The following is a 20,190-nucleotide window of genomic DNA, read 5'->3' as shown; positions in this document are numbered from 1 at the left end:
AGGAATACAAAAAATGGGACAAGAACGCAAAACATCCAGACAGATGATACAAAAAAGGGACATGGAAAAACACGGACGGGTCATTCGGAATTTTCTTTCCTCAGTCGAGTTCCAGGTTATCTTTGCAATTTCGGCTGGTTATACTCGAGATTGCTCCAATCTGTCCCAGCCCCAAGAAAAACTAAGCCAAGATCACTAGATTCCTTGGAAGAAAGTAGTAAATGTATACAAAAACAAGGACGGAAAAAAAACGGAGAAATTGTACACAAATACAAATAATAGGACATTAACAACGGGTGTCTTTCGACTAAGGACGAATAAAATTAAGCTGGCGTGTGTGGAAGCAAAGCCTTACGGCAGGGACATAAGATTTGACAGGCACAGGGAGGATGTTGCACGGATGGTAGTCGAACTAAGAAAGAAAGGTCAGGCTTGGCCGAACACCGGTCACGTGGAGAGAGAGGAGAGAGGTAGAGGCAGATGGATAGAAGAATAAGGAGAGACGAGAAACAAAGAAAAGGAACAGAGTGAAGTGAAAGAGGAGGGAAGGTGAGAATGAAGAGAAAGCCAGGAAATGTGAGAGGGGGAACGAAAGAAAAAAAGTGGAAAGAACGAAGTAAGTGTGAAGGGGCTGATAGAATGAAAGAAAGAAAGAAATAATAAGAGAGTCGTACAAAATTTAGATATATACATATATATGTACTTACATAAGAGACCAAAGTGTACGTTCGCCGCCATATGTATATAAAAAGGAATATAAAAAATGGGACAAGAACGCAAAACATCCAGAAGTTAGATGATACAAAAAAGGGAAAACAAAGCATCCAGACAGATGATACAAAAAAGGGAAAAGAAAAACAAGGACGGGTCTTTCGGAGTTTTCTTTCCTCAGTCGAGTTCCAGATTATCTTTGCAATTTCGGCTGGTTATAATCGAGATTGCTCCAATCTGGCCAGCTCCAATGAAAAACTGATTTGGATTAGGGGATTTACAAACACAATACTCCACCACTAAATATATTTTGTTTTTAAAGCCTATTTTGATTTTATATATGAAAACTGTTTGGTGTAGATATGTAGTTATGGGTAGTCTGGCTCAAAACAATTGAGCCTAGTTGATTGGAGTCTTATATTTTACTCTTGATTTTTTCCAGTTATCGCACATTCGCCAACTGTCTTCTAAAGGCAAACTACCTTGGATTGAACATAATGGAGTGGTGATTGAAGATACGCAGTTTTGTATCGATTATTTAAATAACAACTTTAATGTGGATCTGAACGCAAAATTGTCCCCCTATGAACGTTCTTTATCTCGAGCATTCCAAGTAATGATAGAAGAAAATACAGTCTGGTAAGTATTTTCCGTTGTAAGATATGAAAATATGCAAACTTTCGCGTGGGAAAAGAAATAAATTTGTTAGCTACCGTAAATAGAATGGTAGACAAAGCTTAGGCAAATATGAGCCGTAAAAGAGTCTTTATGGTTTCATTACTTCATCATTGCGCTTCATTGTTTTGTGTTTAAACCCTGGTAAATGATGCTCTAGATGCAACCTCTCCTTCTACTGAGATGAAGTGAACAAAAATAATATTCTGCGAAAGCTTACATCGTTTATACACTTACGAAAGTTGAATTTAAAAGCTGTTATTTTTGTTATGGTTATTGGTATCAAGTAAAGAAATTTTATAATTTCCTCGATTCATCATCATTATAACACCCACTTTTCTATGCTTGCAAGGGTCGGACGGAGTTTGAGACTGGTTTGTTACGGCCGAATACCCTACCTGTTGCCAATCCTCACCTGTTTCAAAGCAAGGTGATATTTCATCGTGGGCAGACATACTTCGCAGAATATTGGAAATGAGTGGCACTACTTGTATGACATTGACAATCATTTTTCAATCACGCGATGTCAACACACACACACACATACGATGGGCTTCTTCCAGTTTCCGTCTCTCAAATCCACTCACAAGGCTTTGGTCGGTCCTAAGGTGCCACGCAGCGAAACTGGACCCAGAACCATGTGGTTGGGAAGCAAACCTCTTACCACACAGGTACACCTGTACCGACTGCTGATAGAAAATGGCAATGTCCCATTAAACAAATTAATTTGATCTAATTAAGACACCTGATCTTGAATTTTCTTATTTTTGTTAACCGTGAACGTTAAAAATTTTTTTATGATAACCTAACCCTTATCGAGTAAAAATGATTAATGAATTTATTTCTTAATTAGGTGCCTACTTTTGTCTCGTTGGAAACACGAACGAAAACCAAAATTTTTCCAAGCTTTAAAAGTGAATGTTGTATTTAATTATTTGATCACAAAGTCTCTTATGCGAAAATCATTTGGACACGGAATAGGTCTCCACACATGGGAAGAAATAAAAATCATTGCAAAGAAAGACTTAGCTGCTTTATCTGACTTTTTAGGTTTGTACATTTTATACTTGCTTTATTAATCGGTTCCCAAATCATTTTATTTCTATTTTGAATACAAATTAATAATTTATTGTTTAGCGTTGTGCAGCAAGAGATAAGCTCTTGGCAAGATAAGACCGAGATGTGGGTTTAATCTTTGGTTGAAGGCATTTCACTTCAGTTACATTGCTAATTATCTTGATAATAGCATGGACGCCACACTTTCCTCATAAATGCAAGATATCTGTGCCGAATACAAAGAAAGAAAAAATAATAACAACAATTATATAATAGATACAAAAAGAAGAGTGTTCAGTTCTGACTGCTTCTAACATTTTACTGGAATTTATTGAATACAAGATAATAAGACTGTTAATTGAAATAATCTGAAAATTAAGTATCTTAGCTTTGAGCACTGCACAGAACCAATAATAGGACACGAACTCCAGTGTCTCCAACTCTTTGACAAAGATCATTCTGTTATGAACGGTTGCTACTCTCATTATGAAGAATAGGTTTCCGTGAAAAGGGTTGTTAGGAAACACATATTGTAGAAACAATTTCGTTACACTCAGCAAATGAATACGTTAGGCAACTGGACGTGTATCTTAGAGAAAAAAAGGTTTTAAACCAAATTCCAGACACTGTGAAGTTACATTATATTTTAATAAATATAATTTCTAAATGCTTACTGTCAATTCAAAATTTTCTTCGCGTTAAAACAAATTCCATTTTGATATCCTGTCGAAAGTGATCATAGAGGGTTTCAAGGACAGCCAATTACAATTAAAATAAACAGAATTCTGAACAAGGCTAAAGTGTTAAAGAAATAAATTTAATCTGTTTTCTTATCTCAATCACAGCAGAAAAGTGGAGTGCCGTATCTACTCAAGAGTTGTGAGGCTGACAGGAAGTTATTTTACAGATTATGTTTCAGAGGTATTCACATAGATCAGAGACGACAAAACATTTTTATATAACAATTTACCAGTATATCTAACATGTTTGCTTTGAATCAATTTACAAAGAGTGAGAATCAGATAGAAAACAATCATTGGACAAAAAATTATCTTACGTCGAAAGTCCTGGAAATTCCAGAATTCAAAGTCACCCAACGTTTAAATCTATTATTCACAGTTGTCAGTTACTGATGACAAATATACGTGGCTTCATCATTTGGAATTATTTGAAATACTAGACATCTAGATCTCTCGACTTCTATTGGCCAGTTGGCCAAATTATTGTCTTATATTAATTGATAGCCATGATTGCAGCTTTGTACGTCTTTCAACTTTTCGAATTTAATTTTGCTACAGATCAAGCGTTTCCCACGTAATCTAAATTTGTTATTCAGTTTCAAACATGATCCTATTTGTAAAAATTTAATGACAATTTTCATTGGTGATTTCTACTTTTAGGTGAGAAAAATTACCTATTCGGAAACTTCATGACTTTGGCTGACTGCAGTGCATTTGGTTTGCTGGTTCAGATTTGTTATAATCACACCGATAGTTACTTACATCAGTTAGTAACTGGTATGTAGATATTCTGATTTTTTTTCTATTTCCTATTTATTTTGGATGTATCAATATCATTTAACAAGTTCAGCAACAATATCACATAAAGGTGATGATGTTGTGCAGGGAAACTGTTAGTCGGGCTTTGTTTAACATATCACTAATAAGCGGATGAGCTACAATACATAGCATGCTACAGAATTGTGCCCTCCATCCGAAATTTTTTACACCGTAACTTTTTTTAAAAATGCATGTTTCAGGTATAAATTTTAAAAGGGATAGATTATGATTATGTAGAAAAAATTGTTTAAAAAATATTTTTGAGGATCATTCCCTCACACATAATGGGAATTTTTTAAATGAATATTTTTTCAATGAAATTTTTCAGAGATGCATTTTCGAGGGTGTAGGTGACAATTCCATCCATCTTTTTCCCTCTCAGAAGCAACCATCATTAAACTTCCAAAATCATTATCGACTGTTCCCTCTTGAACCATTTCGGGGTCATGGTACACACATCCTTTATACTCCCACCCCACGCCTACTAGAACAAGTTGCTTTAAGTAGAGATTGCAATATATTTTCGAACGGACTCCTTGTTAACTCGCGCGAGGGACAAGGCGATATGGTTCTTTTCAACCCCTGTCATATTGCAGTTTTTGGTGGTATTATTCGAACCAAGTACCAAACTGGAGTTTATATTTGTCCTGCGAATCAGCCTACAATTAATGTGATAAAATTTAGAAAAGAAAAAAATGATAATTGCAATCTACACTGGCAAAAAAAAAAAATGCATGTCAGGAAAAACATACGGTCCAGTGGGGTGGATGGGTGGATAGGAATGGGGGGGGGCCTTTAAAATATTTCGTGATTCTTTCCTTCCCAACACATAATCATAATTCACACTTCTGAAACATATGTCGGGGAAAATTTTATTGAAAAAACGCGCGTTTTAAATAAGGTTTTAGGGAACAAAATCGGGTGGAAGGAATTATTCGAAACTTCCAAGACTTTTTTTGAAAATTTCTCCAGCACATAATTTTTACCATCTAAAATGTATATCAGAAATTTTATAAAATATTATGCCTTTCAAGGAAAGTCGTGGATGGGCTTACACTTCCGTAGCTATGGCCAACTTCACTAGATCTTGGAGTCAATGAATAAGATCTTCATACATACGCATTATTTTTTGTTTTTGTGATGGCTAAGGAAAAGTACAAACCGTCAAATACATGTTCCAACGATCCATAATACGAAAAAGTAGCTGTAAAAGGTATTTATATTAAAAATCATTAAAAATTTTTCATATAATACTAATTATATAATATCTCTTTCAGATTCCTTTCCAAACCTCAAAAATTACTGTGATAGGATAAGAGATGAATACTATCCTGATATGGTCCTGCTATCCTGATGAATTAAGTTAACTGAATTCAACGATCTGGAATATTCTTTTCCATATATACATAAGAAAGTAGTTATGTAGATGTCTGGACAACAACTGCCAGTCAATTTGCATATATCTTATGCTTGTTACATGTAGAATAGTCAAAAAGGTTATCGGAGGCTCATTGATAACTGATGATTATTGAAAACTATACAACTGACTGGAAACAAAATATCATGCCACCTGCACCCAACACACACACACACACATATATATATCACCCTTCATGCCACTCATATATCATGCTAGCGAGGAGACGTCAACTAAAACATTTTTCACTTGTATATTCTGACATCAAAACAAAAGTTTGGATACATCACAACACACTGAATAAATGTACTATCGCAATGGGATTATAGATTTATTTTTAAACGAGTTTAGGTCGTAACGGATAGAAAGAAGAAGGAATGTTTTCATTTTGTTCTCAAGTTATTAACTGAAGCAGGAAACACTATATCTCAAATACTGCTGCGCTCGGCATAAGATGGATGAATTAACCTTATTTTAAGAATAAAGGAAATTCGGCAAAACAGCCAATTACAATACAACAACTATATTACATTATTTATGACAAATACAATACACAGATGGTAGATGATAGTAGAGAGAAGGACACGAAAACAACGTATCACCCTGCTTGTCCTTTTCACACACACACACACACACACACACACACACACACACACACACATTCACACAGAAAATAGCTAAAATAGCTGAAACCAAGGGAAAATGTTTGAAACGGAATTTTCTGCCATATTTGAAGCTTAAGTATTTATCTTTCCAAGCAAATCCATTCCATAAATGAAATGGATTTGATGGCGAGTTTATTTGCCTCTAATTATTTTTAACGAAAAAAGAAAAAAAATTGACGCAACAAACGAAATTCTGGTTCGTTCTCCTGAGTAAAGACCATTGTAAAGAAGTCTGTGATTCCGTAATCAATAAGTTACTGAACGTCTGAAGAAAGGCGCAACCTCGAATTTGACTCATATTCTATTTTTTAAATTTAAATAAATGCTTTTTTAAATATGCGTCTGGTGTTTATTGAAGCCGAAAGTTGTAAGTTTAGAAAAAAAAAAACGCAATTAATGTTGAAGTTCTAAATGCGAGGATGAAATCAACTTGAAAAATCACGACTGGATGAAATAACTCATTGCAAAACATATAACAAGTCACCACCCCATACGTTGGTATTTAAAGAGCCAAAATAAATTGATAAATAAAATAAACACAATAAAAGCAATTATCTTATGGGGTTGCATTTGACCAATGTAAGACATTTACATTAATGTCCATTGTGGAAACAGTAATTGATAGGGCCTTACTTGGAAAGAATACAATTTTTCTTGTGATATGCTTGTTTATATCTTTCCAGCACAATGCATTTGCAACGGTTAAATAAATTTTTATACATATTCCAACTGGTAATCGTTCTCGATCATATAAATTCTTACATAAACGCAAATTCTGTGTTTTTAGTTAAACAACCTGACGTTTCTAGATTTCAGAATTCGTTGTAGAATTTAAACGATCTGACCAAGGGAGAAGGTACCAGCTTGATTTCACGCTCAGATAGTTAACTGCTTTGTTTATGGGGCGAATTTGCAGCGTCATCAGAAAGCCAGATGTAAAGCCTTATGGTGTTTGTTCCAGCTCTCTGCTCTCTGAATTGACTTCTTACCGCGGTCAAATTTGCTTTTCATCTCTTTGGGGTAGGTAAACAAAATAACAGCCTGGGGGTGGAATGGAATTGCTAGAGTGCAAAAAAAGGATGCTTTATGGTGTCTGTTCCGGCACTTTGCGTTCTGACCGAAACGCTTGCGAAAACAATGGTGCCAATCTGTATCAGCTTTGATTTTCGTTCGTTCAGCATCAATGGCATTGAGATAGACAATTTACACAAATTAGCAACTGCCGGTTTTCCACAAAACACTTTGCTCAGGCCAGCGCATTTGGGAAGGGACTTTCCAGGTGAAGATATTGAAACTACCTGTAACAGACTACAGAGGCCATTAATATTGGGCATGCACTTACTTGAATGTGTGTATATGTGGGCATGATTATTACTAGTATATATGTATGTGAGCGTGTTCCTTTCTGGTATGTTAGTGTATACGTCTATGTATTTATATGTGAACGTGTTCTTTCCTGGCATGTATATGAATATACGTATGTGTGTATAAATGGACAGATTCTTTTCTAGCATGGATGTGAATATATGTATATATGAACGTTTTCTTTTCTGGCATGTATGCTGATATGTGTATATTCATATGTACATGTGGACTTGTTCTTTTCTGATATAGAAATATGCGTATATTTATAGCGGTATGTAATTATATGCCTAGATATTTTACTTAAATTTATTGTCTCACGAGACATACGAAGACTCCTGAATATATGGATAGAAAAGAAATCGAACTTCCGACTCACATATCAATAGTCGGCTTCAGCTTGAAGTATCTCATTTAAAACGCAGCTATTTTTTTTTATAGGAATCCATGTGTTTAGAGCTGCATTTGCCCGAATGAAAGAGTTTCAGGTTTTTGACCGAATGATCAACGGCCCGTGCTCGCTACTAGCATTCGATTAACTTCAAGATCGAGTCAGAAGACTAACAGGCGTTGTCCCTTTAAATTTAAGCAAGTACAATTAACTCACTCAACAATGCAAAGTAAATATTGCATAATTTTTTAGGGATACTTTAGCATGCAGGGTTGCTTTCTAATTTTCTTTATGAGTATAGCTTGGAGAAGGATAGGTTAGGCCAGACTGACCTGCCTTGCATATAGTGATTGTCGTCAAGTGATAACACTACGATAATGGGTTATGGAATTCACTTACCTGACATATTTAGGATAGGATAATAATAATAACCATCATGTATTATAATTCTACATCTTTATGTGTGTTCAATGAAATATGAGTAATAAATAAAAAAGAATCTTGGAAGCTAAAAGCAACATCATTTTCTATATATGGATTTAGATTTTTAGCGTAATGTTTTGAAAATCCATACAGTGAACATAGAAATGTAATTACTGATATAAAATCAAATGTGTAACTATAATCACTTATAAAGTCACTTAAAAAGCTTTTTAAAAACAAATCTTGACGCATATGTATCTTTCATAAACTAATAATAATATATCGGTATTTGCATTAAAGCATCAACAAGGGAGAATGGGTTTGATTCGTGTTGAGTTTGATACATATTTTCGTTTCGTCCCCTTTGTCATTGGGTTTCTCAAGTTGCACAAGACTATTTAAAAAAATCGTGAACCTTTAGAATCTAGTTTACCTATCACTATAAAGAAATAAAATCTAACAAATTTCTCTACTTTATATAGTTTCATCAAAATTCAGTAAGCATTTTCCTTCTATGCATTAGAAATAATTTAGTCTCTCGTAATGGAAAATGCTGTGTCTTTTCCACAGTGGAGTATAGTAGGATAGTTTATGAGATTTTGCCCAGTGAGCTCAGTGCGATTTTGGATGCAAAATGAACAGCAAATGTGGAAATTTTCACCGTGGAAGTACAACTTAAAGAAATACCATTGTTGAGTGACAGAAGAAAGGAGAGTTCAATAAAATTGAGGAGATCCTTTTGCAAGGGACTGATAAGATTGTCTTCCGTGTTGGAGGCGGGAGAACTTGGTGGATGTACGTAGGATAGCTATCATGTTCCTGGTAATAATTTTTTGCAATGAAATTCTGATGGTAGGTAAATGCCGTCCAGTTTGTAAGGATGGGGGAAATTCTCCAAGCATTAAAGTTAATGCACTTTCCATGTACTGCTATAGTGCAGTCATTAGTCAACTATTTCGGGAATATGAAGTTATGAGTATTGGCTATGTGTGGGATGTGGAGGGACATGCCTAAGAAGATGATCTCAGTAATTGTGAAGGATGTGCAATGCTAGAGAAAGTAGTGTAGAGCTGGGGGTGTTTCTACTATTTGAAGGGCCATAGAGTTTGGCAGGGAAGTGTATTTTGTTGTGTGGGGGTATAAGCGGTATCGGTCGACTTAACAGTACAGAGATGATTTTGCCTTATTCAAAGATGGATATGGGTGTGAGATAAAGAGATCGAGAGACTTTGGAGACCATGTGTTAGTCGGGATGAGTCTACAATGCGAAACAGATGGAAAGAGTCAAGGATTGCAAAAGACTGGGTTTGCGCGTCGGTAGCAGTTAAGCAGAGCTGTGAGCATTAAGTAATAAAGGCCAATGACTTCAGATGCTCGATGTAAGAAGAGATGTAGTCCGGAGAACTGGTGATGGTGGTAGTTGGTGGAATCCGGAGAGCGGTTTAGAAAGCAAATGTATTTGGAACGGTGAGGCAGGAAGACAATAGACCAGCGCACCTAGCAGTGATTGTTGTTGTCATCCACGTGAGAGCACATACACTAGCTATTAGAATAAATTTAAATACATAGCTGTAGCCTGGGCAGCAGAGATGAGCTGAATGTTACTTTTCTTATAGGCCACCTATGGGAAGCTTTAATAAAACTAATATGGATTCTACTAAAATTTTATTTACATTAAGAAAATTTATTAATGATTCGTTTAGTTAAGTTGTACACCAATCAGAGAGCTTCTACCATATTTCAGACAATTTAGACTCAGCACTATAACGAAGTAATTTTCATGTTACATTCTTTTAAGATAGTTGATCAATCAATACTCTGATCGAGCCAATGAGGGAGCTTCTTTATGATCGCTTGATCTGTTAAGTACATTTAATCCGCTGCTCTGTTTAGCATTGACCCCTAATCTTTGAATACCCTTGACAGAGTATACTCTGTTGCAAACATTTAGATCAGGTCTCCTGTCTGAATATAATTTCGACCCTTCTTTTCAACAGTCGTGGAAGAACCAAAAAGAGGCAGGGGCGCTGCCCTCCTTTCTACTTTTTCCATTAAAAAGAAAGTCTCCCTCAAATTATACCGGGTCACCCGGAACGCTTTAGATTACAGGTATTCTGAATCAATGCAGATATTTGGTCAAACATCTTTAATAATAACAGCTGTACTGCATAAAAGACCATCATCCAAAAGTTGTCAGATAGTCACGTATATAATTTGATGAATGATATAGTCTTTGTACTAAATTGTGAAAATTCTATTTAAAAGTGATACGGAAATATGATAATATACGGACAAAAATAATTATATTTTTTACTAAAACAATATTGTCTGTCGGGTGTTACAAAAATGGAAATCAACCGTTGTTACCTAATTACTTTCAGCTGATATTTTTTTCAGATTTATCTTTGTCATTTCCTTGAAGATTATCCCACTCCTTGAAGATATCAATCACCAATCGAATATTTTTTTTCGATTATGTTGTCTTCATTTTTTGTACAACATTAAAAACTAGTTTGTTGACGCAATAGGAATGGTGTGTGCCGTTGGCAATTTAACGATACTTCTGCCTTCTGTTTTTTTTTTTTGTTTTGTTTTTGCAAGAATCGAAATGATTCAACTGAGAAATATATTCACTTCAATTTAAAAGTCGTCACAGCAATTAAATTACCTACGGGTAGCTCTAAAAATATATTAAAGAGAGAGAGAAACCAATTCTTTTTAGACAGAGGGCGCTAAACTCTAAACTTTAAGCTAACGAGAATTTTGCTACTATCTTGTGTACTTTTTACAGCTCGATAGACTGAGCCATTTAAAAAGTGAATTGATGACAAATATGACGATACACTGTCAGTGACGAACGAACTCGACCATTTTACTACCTTGCCGTGAAATCGACACTATTCTAGTTACTTTCGTCACTATCTGACGAAGTGCAAGAGCCCAAAACATTTGGTTACTAACTCTTTACGACATCTAAACTTACCGAACTCTCCTACAAACCTACACAAGTTCTCCTTCCCTTTGCAAAATATATTTCATGCAGTCAACATTTCTGTGACTTGACAGAAGCCGCAGAATGCAGGAATAAATCAATTCTAGTGTTCCTTTTGTGATTAAGTTCAAGTTGTACAGTGGTCAATCAGGATCGATAAAAGAGGTTCTAATAATATGCATTAGGGTTGATTCTAGCGACAACACACCCGACATCTTGTTTAGAAAAAATGTTTTTGAAACTAATCTAAAGCAATAAATATTTCGTTTGTCTGTTAGTTTCAAAGTCTTTCTTCATTGATTGGTCACAACAAATTGATTATTGGAAAGTTAACAATAAAAGATAGATACGAACTGATCAATCGGAAAATGTGTAAACAGTTGGGTTACGGTATTAAATAAGCTGACAGTTGTTGGATATATTTCTGAGGAAGAAACTTAATTTCATATTGCATCACTGTAAGCGCTGTTAAAAGTAGATGTTAGGATGGAGGGAAGATTTGTGGAAACAAATTAAACACCAGTTTCATATATTTGTATGATTCGTGGAAGGATTAACTCTTGGTAACTTTATGGTCCTACATATACAAAAGAGTTAAAGTGAGAGATTGTGTCACCCACCTCTTTTTATAAGTAATCAAAAGACTTTTCCATTCTTCCCGATCATTAAACTAATACACCTGCTTGTTATTCCTACACCCGTCTTCGTCTTCTGTTTTCTATAAATTTGAACTATATATTACATACGCTCACGTGGTTACCCCAGTTTGTTCCTGCATAACTGAACTTCCCTCTCTCTTGGACTCTCAACTACTTCGCGAAATTTCGGTACCTCTGCTCATCCACCTAACCAGCACACTACCTCCCCTCGCCGAACTCTTGGCCCTTCGATGTCTTCGACGCCGCCAAGATATTAACATCAAACCGGCCCACAAGAGTGAAGCTCTAGTAGTGTAACGTGCAGACCTTTACAAGGCTGAAGCTCCCCGTCAACTTCAACTCCACACCTAACTACCAACAAACTGTATTCTTCACCATTTATGACCTCATTTCCGCCTCCTGCCTTCCTCCCACCACTTCCACCCTCATTGTCTGTACTCCATACACCCCCACTATTTACTTCCTTCCCAAAATCCACAAGCCCAACAACCCTGGCCGCCCCATCGTCTCCGCCTGCAGCTGCCCCACCAAAATGACCTCCAAGTATCTTGGCCGTGTCCTTTCCCACCTAGTGGCTTCCCTCCTCTCACACATTCACGAGACCAATCATGCTCTCTGTTTGTTTAACTCTTTCTCCTTCTTTCCTGGCCCCACTCGACTCCTATTCACTCTCGACATTAAATCTATGTACACAGTGATCCCACACAACGAATGCTTTCTTGCGCTAAAACACTTCCTTGATCTTCTTCCAGACCCTCAACCTGACACCTCCACACTTCTTCGTTTGGCCGAACTTGTCCTCTCCCTCAACTGCTTCTCGATCGCGAGTGAGTTTTACTAAAAAATTTCGGGAGTGGCCATGGGAAAAAGAATGGGCCCCAACTATGCGAATCTGTTCGTTGGCTATGTTGAGGCCCAAATATTCTCACCGTTCACTGGTCCCACTCCTGAGGTATATGGTCGTTATATTGATAACTGTACCGGCGCGACTTCACTCTCCCGCGAACACCTTGACTCCTTCCTCTCCTTTGTCCAGTTCTTCCATCCTGTCCTCGAATTCTGCACTGTCTCAAACTCCTCCGTCGAATTTCTCGACATTTCTATCAGCATAAACCACTCTGCTCTTACCACCTCCATTCACTACAAACACACAAATTCACACTCCTACCTCAACTTCTCCCCTCCAACCTCCACCAAGCTCTCTATCCCCTACTCCAAATTCCTCCATCTACGCTGGCTCTGCAGTGATGACCATGACTTTGAGACCCAGTTTCAACTCATGGCTCACCACTTCACGCTACGTGGATATCCCCTCACTATTATCCACACTGCTCTTGCTCCGGCACGGTCCGTTGGTTGTGCCTCTGCTCTCTTTCCTCGCACCCACCCACCCTTACCCATCTCCCTTTTCTCCTCACCTACCACCCCTCCATTCTACCTTCCAACGCACCATTCTCTGAGCTTTCCGTCGTCTCCAGTACGACCCCTCCACCTTAAACATCTTCCCCGAAAGGATGAAAGGCAAAATCGACCTCGGTGGCATTTGAACTCAGAACGTGAAGACAGACGAAATGCCGCTAAGCATTTCACCTGGTATACAAACGACTCTGCCAACTCACCGCCTTTAATAATAATAATAATAATAATAATAATAATAATAATAATAATAATAATAATAGTTTCAAATTTTGGTACAAAGTTAGTAATTTTTAGCGGATGGGGATTTGCCGATTATATGCACCCTCGTACTTGACTGATACTTAATTTTATCGACCCTAAAAGAATGAAAGTTAAATAATAATAATAATAATAATAATAATAAATTCCCTGATGCAGTTCCAGGCACTGGCTTCCATGGCTCCTGATTTTAACTGATTCGAAGTGTTATCATGTACATGTTTTGTCTTAGTATAAAAGATGAGCTACAACAAATATTCTGCTCAATACCACAGATTTGCTTGGCAGTTGTTTGACCTTAATCAGTTGAGCATGTCCCTTAGTGGCTGACAATATGTGCATCTCTGATCACGAGCAGAAGTAGTGGGGGGGGGGCATCGTAGCCATGTGTTCAGAGGAATTCTTTTGGGGTTTGAATAATTCACCTCTAGAAACATGGGTGTTTCGTTCAACAACCTTAAACAACTCTTATTCAGGGACCTTTTGAGTGGGCTGGGCAACTCGACTTGAAGAAAATTCTAACAGTCGTGCACTGTTTATATTGATATGTGATCACCATGTCGCGCACAGATGGTTGTAATGCACGTGCCTAATGTACCCTTATCAGACGGATAGTCATGATAGATATACTGAGCTTCGTATATTTTACCCCAGCGTCACTTTGATGCATGTACTGCTGTCTCACTTAAACAACAACAGCAACAACAATAATAATAATAATAATTGATCGTCTTTTCGTTATCAGTCTTACGTTTGTTGACCGACTACACTTATTCACTTCGGGTGGCGGATTGGGAAATCAAACATTTACACCTTTGTTGAAGATCGTAGTGAACAAGGAGTATCTTACCCCAACGTATTAAAAACGTATCTCATAATTATATGTAAAATGTTATCCATTATTTCCATCTGCTAGTCTCTATAGAAGGCACTAAAAAGGACTAATGATTATTTGAAAAGCGCCTAATAATAATTTTAAATGCGAATAACATATATTACAAGGAGCCATATATCTCCAAACGTTTAAACAAAAGTACGTCATCCTGAACGAGAAAACTACGTCTTACTATATAATTAACTCGTCAGTAATCTTAACTGAATTCATATGCTACTCATTCAAATCTAGTATTTCGAGTTTTTCACGTGATACTTATTTTACATGTCCCGCACAATACTTTCCAAATAGACAATGCTGGTGGTATTGTTGCTGTTTAGTCTCAGGTCAGCCATGATTAGGCAGACCTATGACCAAGGTCTTTCTTTTCACATACCTATAAACACGCCGACTAATTGTCCGCCCTTTTTATTTTTGACAGAATCGAGGGTGATTTGAAGGAGGGTTCTCAGTTATTTCTAGCATATCGAAAGATCAGGTAAAAACTTCTCTTTTGACTTACGACACGTTTTTCACTGTATATGTAATATACTTATTTGCCAAGACTGTAAAGTATTGAAAACATAACTAAATCAAATTAAAGGCGGTGCTAACTTTTATTCCATTTCTTTACTACAAAATGTGTGTGTGTGTGTGTGTGAGTGTGTTCTTTTTCTCCCTCTTCTGTTGTATTTAACTATCACCTACTTCTCCACGGCCACTACGGTGCTGAATTAGTTTTTTCTGTTCTACCCCTCTTCTTGAAACTCATTGAAAACTTTTCGCGTTCGAGTGTTTTTGGTTCTATTTCTGTTTCTCTCTTTTGCATTGTATTTCTCTTTTTCCTTCGTTATGTATTTCTTTTTAATAAGATAACAATTTTACCCGAATACTTGATTAATGCCAACTTGCTGTTGATTAATTATTTTGGAACTTGCAACTGATTTTAATTATTTTAAGCGGCAAGTCAAATTTTATGACTGTGAGTTCAGATTAAGGGTCACAAGCAAATGTAGACTTCCTTTTAAGTTACAATTTGCTACAAATTATTCTTTCATCACTAATGCCATATTTTGACTCGGTTAATAAATTGATTCTTGCAGGGCATCCAGACTCGTGCAAGGAAAAAAAAAGCTCTTCAGTATTGATAAAACTTGATGATTTACATTCCCTGTGGTGACTTTAACAAGAATTAACCTTGCCTGGAAGATAACAAAAGCACTAAACGGTTTACAGACTATTTGCCAAGGAGACTCAAACAGATAAAGATGGCTGTTTCTTTTACAGAAAAAGGAGTCTTTCTTACTTGGTTGGACAACAGTTCCTTATCGCTCAACCTTGACCAACACATTTAATGCATGCATCAATTTTGAGTTATATAATTTACTAATGTTCATCAAATGTGTCTGCGATTATATCATCAGGGAGCCCGACGTTGCAATGTTTGCTCCGACGAAGCAAAACGATTGTGATGAAGTAAGCCTATTCCAAGCAAGAACAAATCATCAGTAGGAATGAGGGTCTCTGTCACTATTTACTCAAGCAACTGCATAAACATAATTACAAACGAAATCCAAGAGATACAACGTTTACAACCCTTTTTTATGCTGTGCCAATATGATTCCTTTGAAAACAATGCTATACCCTAGGGTTTCGTCCAAATATACAAGTAATAGTAAGCAATGAAACGGTCCTTATTGAAGGTCAGCCTAACATAAGCTCTGACAGATCCATTGGAAGACCGGATACTGTTCATACTACCCAACATGAAAACTTCTTTCTTCGACTTCTGCATAAGGCACCAGTTGATTTCAAGATCTTCGAAGAGTCAATAGGGAAGTTTGCACCAGCTACAGAGAGACTTGTTTTATACTTGGATTACTGAAAAATGATGCTATCTGGATGCAACATTGTCAGAATCTTCTGTATCTCAAACAGTCAAGACCTTAAGCATTCTTTTCACCATACTGTTAAAACACTGCAAACCGTCCTATTCGCCCCACCATTGGTTCAAGCATCGTATGATCTTTCCGAAGACGAATGTACCCCGGAATGGAAACAGAGAGTACATAGGTGAAATCTGTAAAACATCCTTCTTCAACCAACTTAAATATATAAATGGTCAAGAACTTCAAAAATATGACCTCAAGTACACTGAAGTCGATAATCCGGCAGCAGAAATTTTGTAATAGACACCATATAATGTAAACACTTTATATCATATGTTAATGACAATGAACCGAAACTCACTTCAATATTCTATTTTTTACTGCTTGGCAACAAGAAGCTGAAACTTGCTTTCTTTGATGTTCCCGGTAGAACTGGAACAGCATTCCTGATTAGTGAAGTGTTTGTCAAATATACTGATTAGGAATACTAATCAATTTGACAAGTAATAGACTGGACATAAAAATAGAGATGCAGCTATTGATGCCATTTCTTCAGTTATTGCTACTGAGTGTGGAAATGCTTAGAGGGGCCGTACTGCACAGTCTATTTTCAAAGTTCTTTTCGGTACAAATAAGGCAGCTGTTTGCAAATTTGCCAAGAATTCAGAAACCGTAAGAGTTCTTAAGAGGTGCTAAATGATTATTCGGCATGAATTCATAATGACTAATAAGGGAGTTCTGGAGGTCCTGAACAGGGCATTGCAAGATTTACGTGAACAAATCTCAAATGAAAGCAATAGCAGGGTGTTTTCAGTCGATTTTCTCCAAGACTCCTTCACTAAGCCGGAAAGGAACAGAGACCGATTAAATCTGTGCTTGACGTAAATCCTCATCGCTTTGGATCAAAGTTAAGATCTTCAAACTTTCTACAGAAGCGAAGCTCAATCGTTTTGGATATTCATTTGCAGCTCTAAATTGTGCCAAGAACCAGGCACAGTTGTTACCAGTGTAAACGAATTGGTACTGAAAGAGTTCTTCGACCTGAGACATCATTAAGTAACACACACACACACACAAACAAAAAAGAAGCTTGGATCAACGGTATCAAATGGCAACATTCGTAGTTGCTGTCAAGAAATAGTCATACCTACAGGTTAATAGATACTGTTGTAGAAAAAGTTTTAAAACTCATTGAAACCTCTAGCTCTACCACCACACAAACCTCAACTATAAAAAACAATAATGCTGTTTTGTAATTAAGATCAGATCAGCTAGGGATTATGTAATAACACAACAATGGTAAGAAGGCAAGGCATTTTGTTCAACGTTATACTCTGCTAATCAACCGGTATTCGTACCTATTACGTCTAATTTTATGCCTGATTATATGTATCAATATACGCTATGAAAGACCGTATAGAAGCAGAAACGGTATCGAGTTTCAGACTATCTTGGTATTGATTTCAAATCGACTGGAGCTGAATTTGTCTTTTATCGTGCTGCTATCAATAAGTACCAGTCGTTTAATTCAGTCTATTCAGTCAACTAGACTACTTATTCTCGACAGATTTGTGGTATTATGTCAAAACAAGTCTTCAGTGTTTATTGTAATATTTTGTACTGCATTATACTCCTAACATTGTCTGTGTGTTGTCAGGAAAATAATAAAATCATTATTCGCAACACTAATACCAATATGGCTTCTTTGAGAACTTATACATAAATACCTCAAAATATTATTATTAGGAATATAAACAGAAAATTAAATGAATAGAAACCGGTAAAATAATTTAATTTATTGATTTTTCTCAACCATTTTCTTATGAATAAAATATATATTCTCTTCTGTCACCAATGATTGATAAGGTTTTAAAATTTATTTGTTTTCTAATGAATAACAAACCACTTGGTGACTTTCTTTGCGTAGAAAGAATTGCAATGGCTAAGTGGTGACTGTGAAGCTCCCACGACTCAAAAGGTGATTCATATTATATCAATGTCGTTAGATATTTCTTGTGTTCCTGAGCATTTTGTTACAATATCTAGTTTCGTCTTTGTTGAAAGGCGGAAAACAATGGTTACTGATGGCCTGATTGGAAACTATCGACCATTTGATTAGGTTTTACTTACAAGATCAAATCTACCCAAAACTCTATGCTATATCTAGTAACTTGGTTTTAGTGCTTTGGGTTTGGAAATGAATATTTTCAGGTAACAAAGGAGAAAAGCGAAGACGCTCATTATGTGACAAAGTTCCAAAGTCCATTGTGTGTTTACATTACCAATGGCCTCATTGCCACTTGTCTCCTCTTCTCTTCCTCTTTTAACTGTTTAGCCATAGCCAGTTTTGACCACTGAATTCAGTACTTCCCGATAATAAAACATTAGCTATTCAGCGTCTCTATAGTTTAGGAAACTATTATTCCTCATAGTATTTCGAGCATCTAAAAGTTCAAATGTATGAACAGGTCTCAGTATACACAAGTATCTTGTAGACAATTGGAAACGTTACTTGGATGGATGCCCAACTCAGTGGACCAGCCATCATGGTCAACGTATTGATTTCAAAACTCAAATTAATAATATAAGTAGGAAAATAATTTCACATTGGAATACAATCACAATCAACTACCCTTCTCGGATATTTTAATCATAAAAACCGACACAGACATCGAAATTGACACCCGCTACAAACCACCAGAGTCTAAACAACATTTATTACATACTTCATGCCAACTAAAGCACGAAGACTATACTGTTTAATTTAGCACCAAGAATATGCTCAATTATTTCGAATTTTGGAACACGAGATGAAAAAAAAAAACCTAGAATAAAAACAAATACAAATTGAAAGAATATACTAAACAATGTTAACTGATAACGGAATACAACGTGCCAAATCAATAAGCGTTCAAAAATTACGAAATACTAAAAGAAAAAAAATAATCTAAATTCAACCAATATTCTGGCTTATATTACAAAACACAACCCAAGAAATATAGAAACATACATTATCGATCAAAACATTTCATTTTTGAAGCAAGACCCAAGATTGAAAAAGGCACTCGAAATGCACAAAATAATCACAGGCAAGACAGCCCAAATCCCGAAAGCATTAATTAAACCGAGACTATAATAGCAAAAAGTGTCCAAGCTGCAGTCCTTATGTGTATGCGAAATGAACTTTTTGACCATACTGCTATATCTGCTTAGTCAAATGAAATCAATATTTATATAGTACATATAAAAGCTGCCAGCAGTTTCCTTTTCTCACCAATAAACATCAGGCTAAAAACAAATTTATATCAAATTACTCTCCATAATATCTAATGGATATTCTAAAGCTTGAAATCCTGATTTATGCCTGCTACTTTTTTTTTCACTCAGCATATATTTATATAATACATTCCATGTGATTGTTGATTTTTCTGTCGGATAGGATTATATGTGCAATGGCTATGAACTGAAATCCAGGAAATCTCCGAAACAGTACAAGAAAATAATCAATAACAAAGTAGTAATCAACTAGTTTCCCACATACTCGCAGGTCTGGGACGGTGTTGCTGGTGCTGGTGCTGCAGACACAGACATCCTATAATGTAGGGAAAAAAAGGACATCCGATTGATTGAAATGAAAATCATTCATCTGTGATGACGTCAGCAGCTGGGGAGCTGACCGGAAGAGGAAAGGCGCGTAGGTGACGCGCACGCAGGCAGGGGACGATTGAGCCTTTTTTCGATTGGGGTAGTCGAGAGTGCTGGATGTGTGAGCGCTTCGACAAGGTGAGGGGCAGCAGCTGCTATTTTTAGCGTTTCGGGTCGGGCCACTTAGAAGGGTAC

The 20,190-nt window shown here is 36.4% G+C and overlaps 1 protein-coding gene across 1 annotated transcript in view; it reads left to right on the top strand.

Annotated features, from left to right (window-relative positions):
- LOC106881119 (failed axon connections homolog) overlaps nucleotides 1–6,422 on the top strand; it is a 16,682-nt gene extending 10,260 nt beyond the window's left edge. Inside the window, exons 3-6 of the mRNA XM_014931360.2 lie at nucleotides 1,154–1,350; nucleotides 2,240–2,436; nucleotides 3,843–3,959; nucleotides 5,279–6,422. Coding sequence (XP_014786846.1) covers nucleotides 1,154–1,350; nucleotides 2,240–2,436; nucleotides 3,843–3,959; nucleotides 5,279–5,355 — 588 coding nt within the window. The 3' untranslated portion in view covers nucleotides 5,356–6,422. The remainder of the gene's footprint in view (nucleotides 1–1,153; nucleotides 1,351–2,239; nucleotides 2,437–3,842; nucleotides 3,960–5,278) is intronic.
- The last annotated feature ends 13,768 nt before the right edge of the window (nucleotides 6,423–20,190 follow it).

The sequence above is a fragment of the Octopus bimaculoides genome, chromosome 4, assembly GCF_001194135.2.
Source record: "Octopus bimaculoides isolate UCB-OBI-ISO-001 chromosome 4, ASM119413v2, whole genome shotgun sequence".
NCBI lineage: Eukaryota > Metazoa > Mollusca > Cephalopoda > Octopoda > Octopodidae > Octopus > Octopus bimaculoides.
Note: the sequence above shows the minus strand (reverse complement) of the source record. Positions and strands in the feature narration are given on the sequence as shown.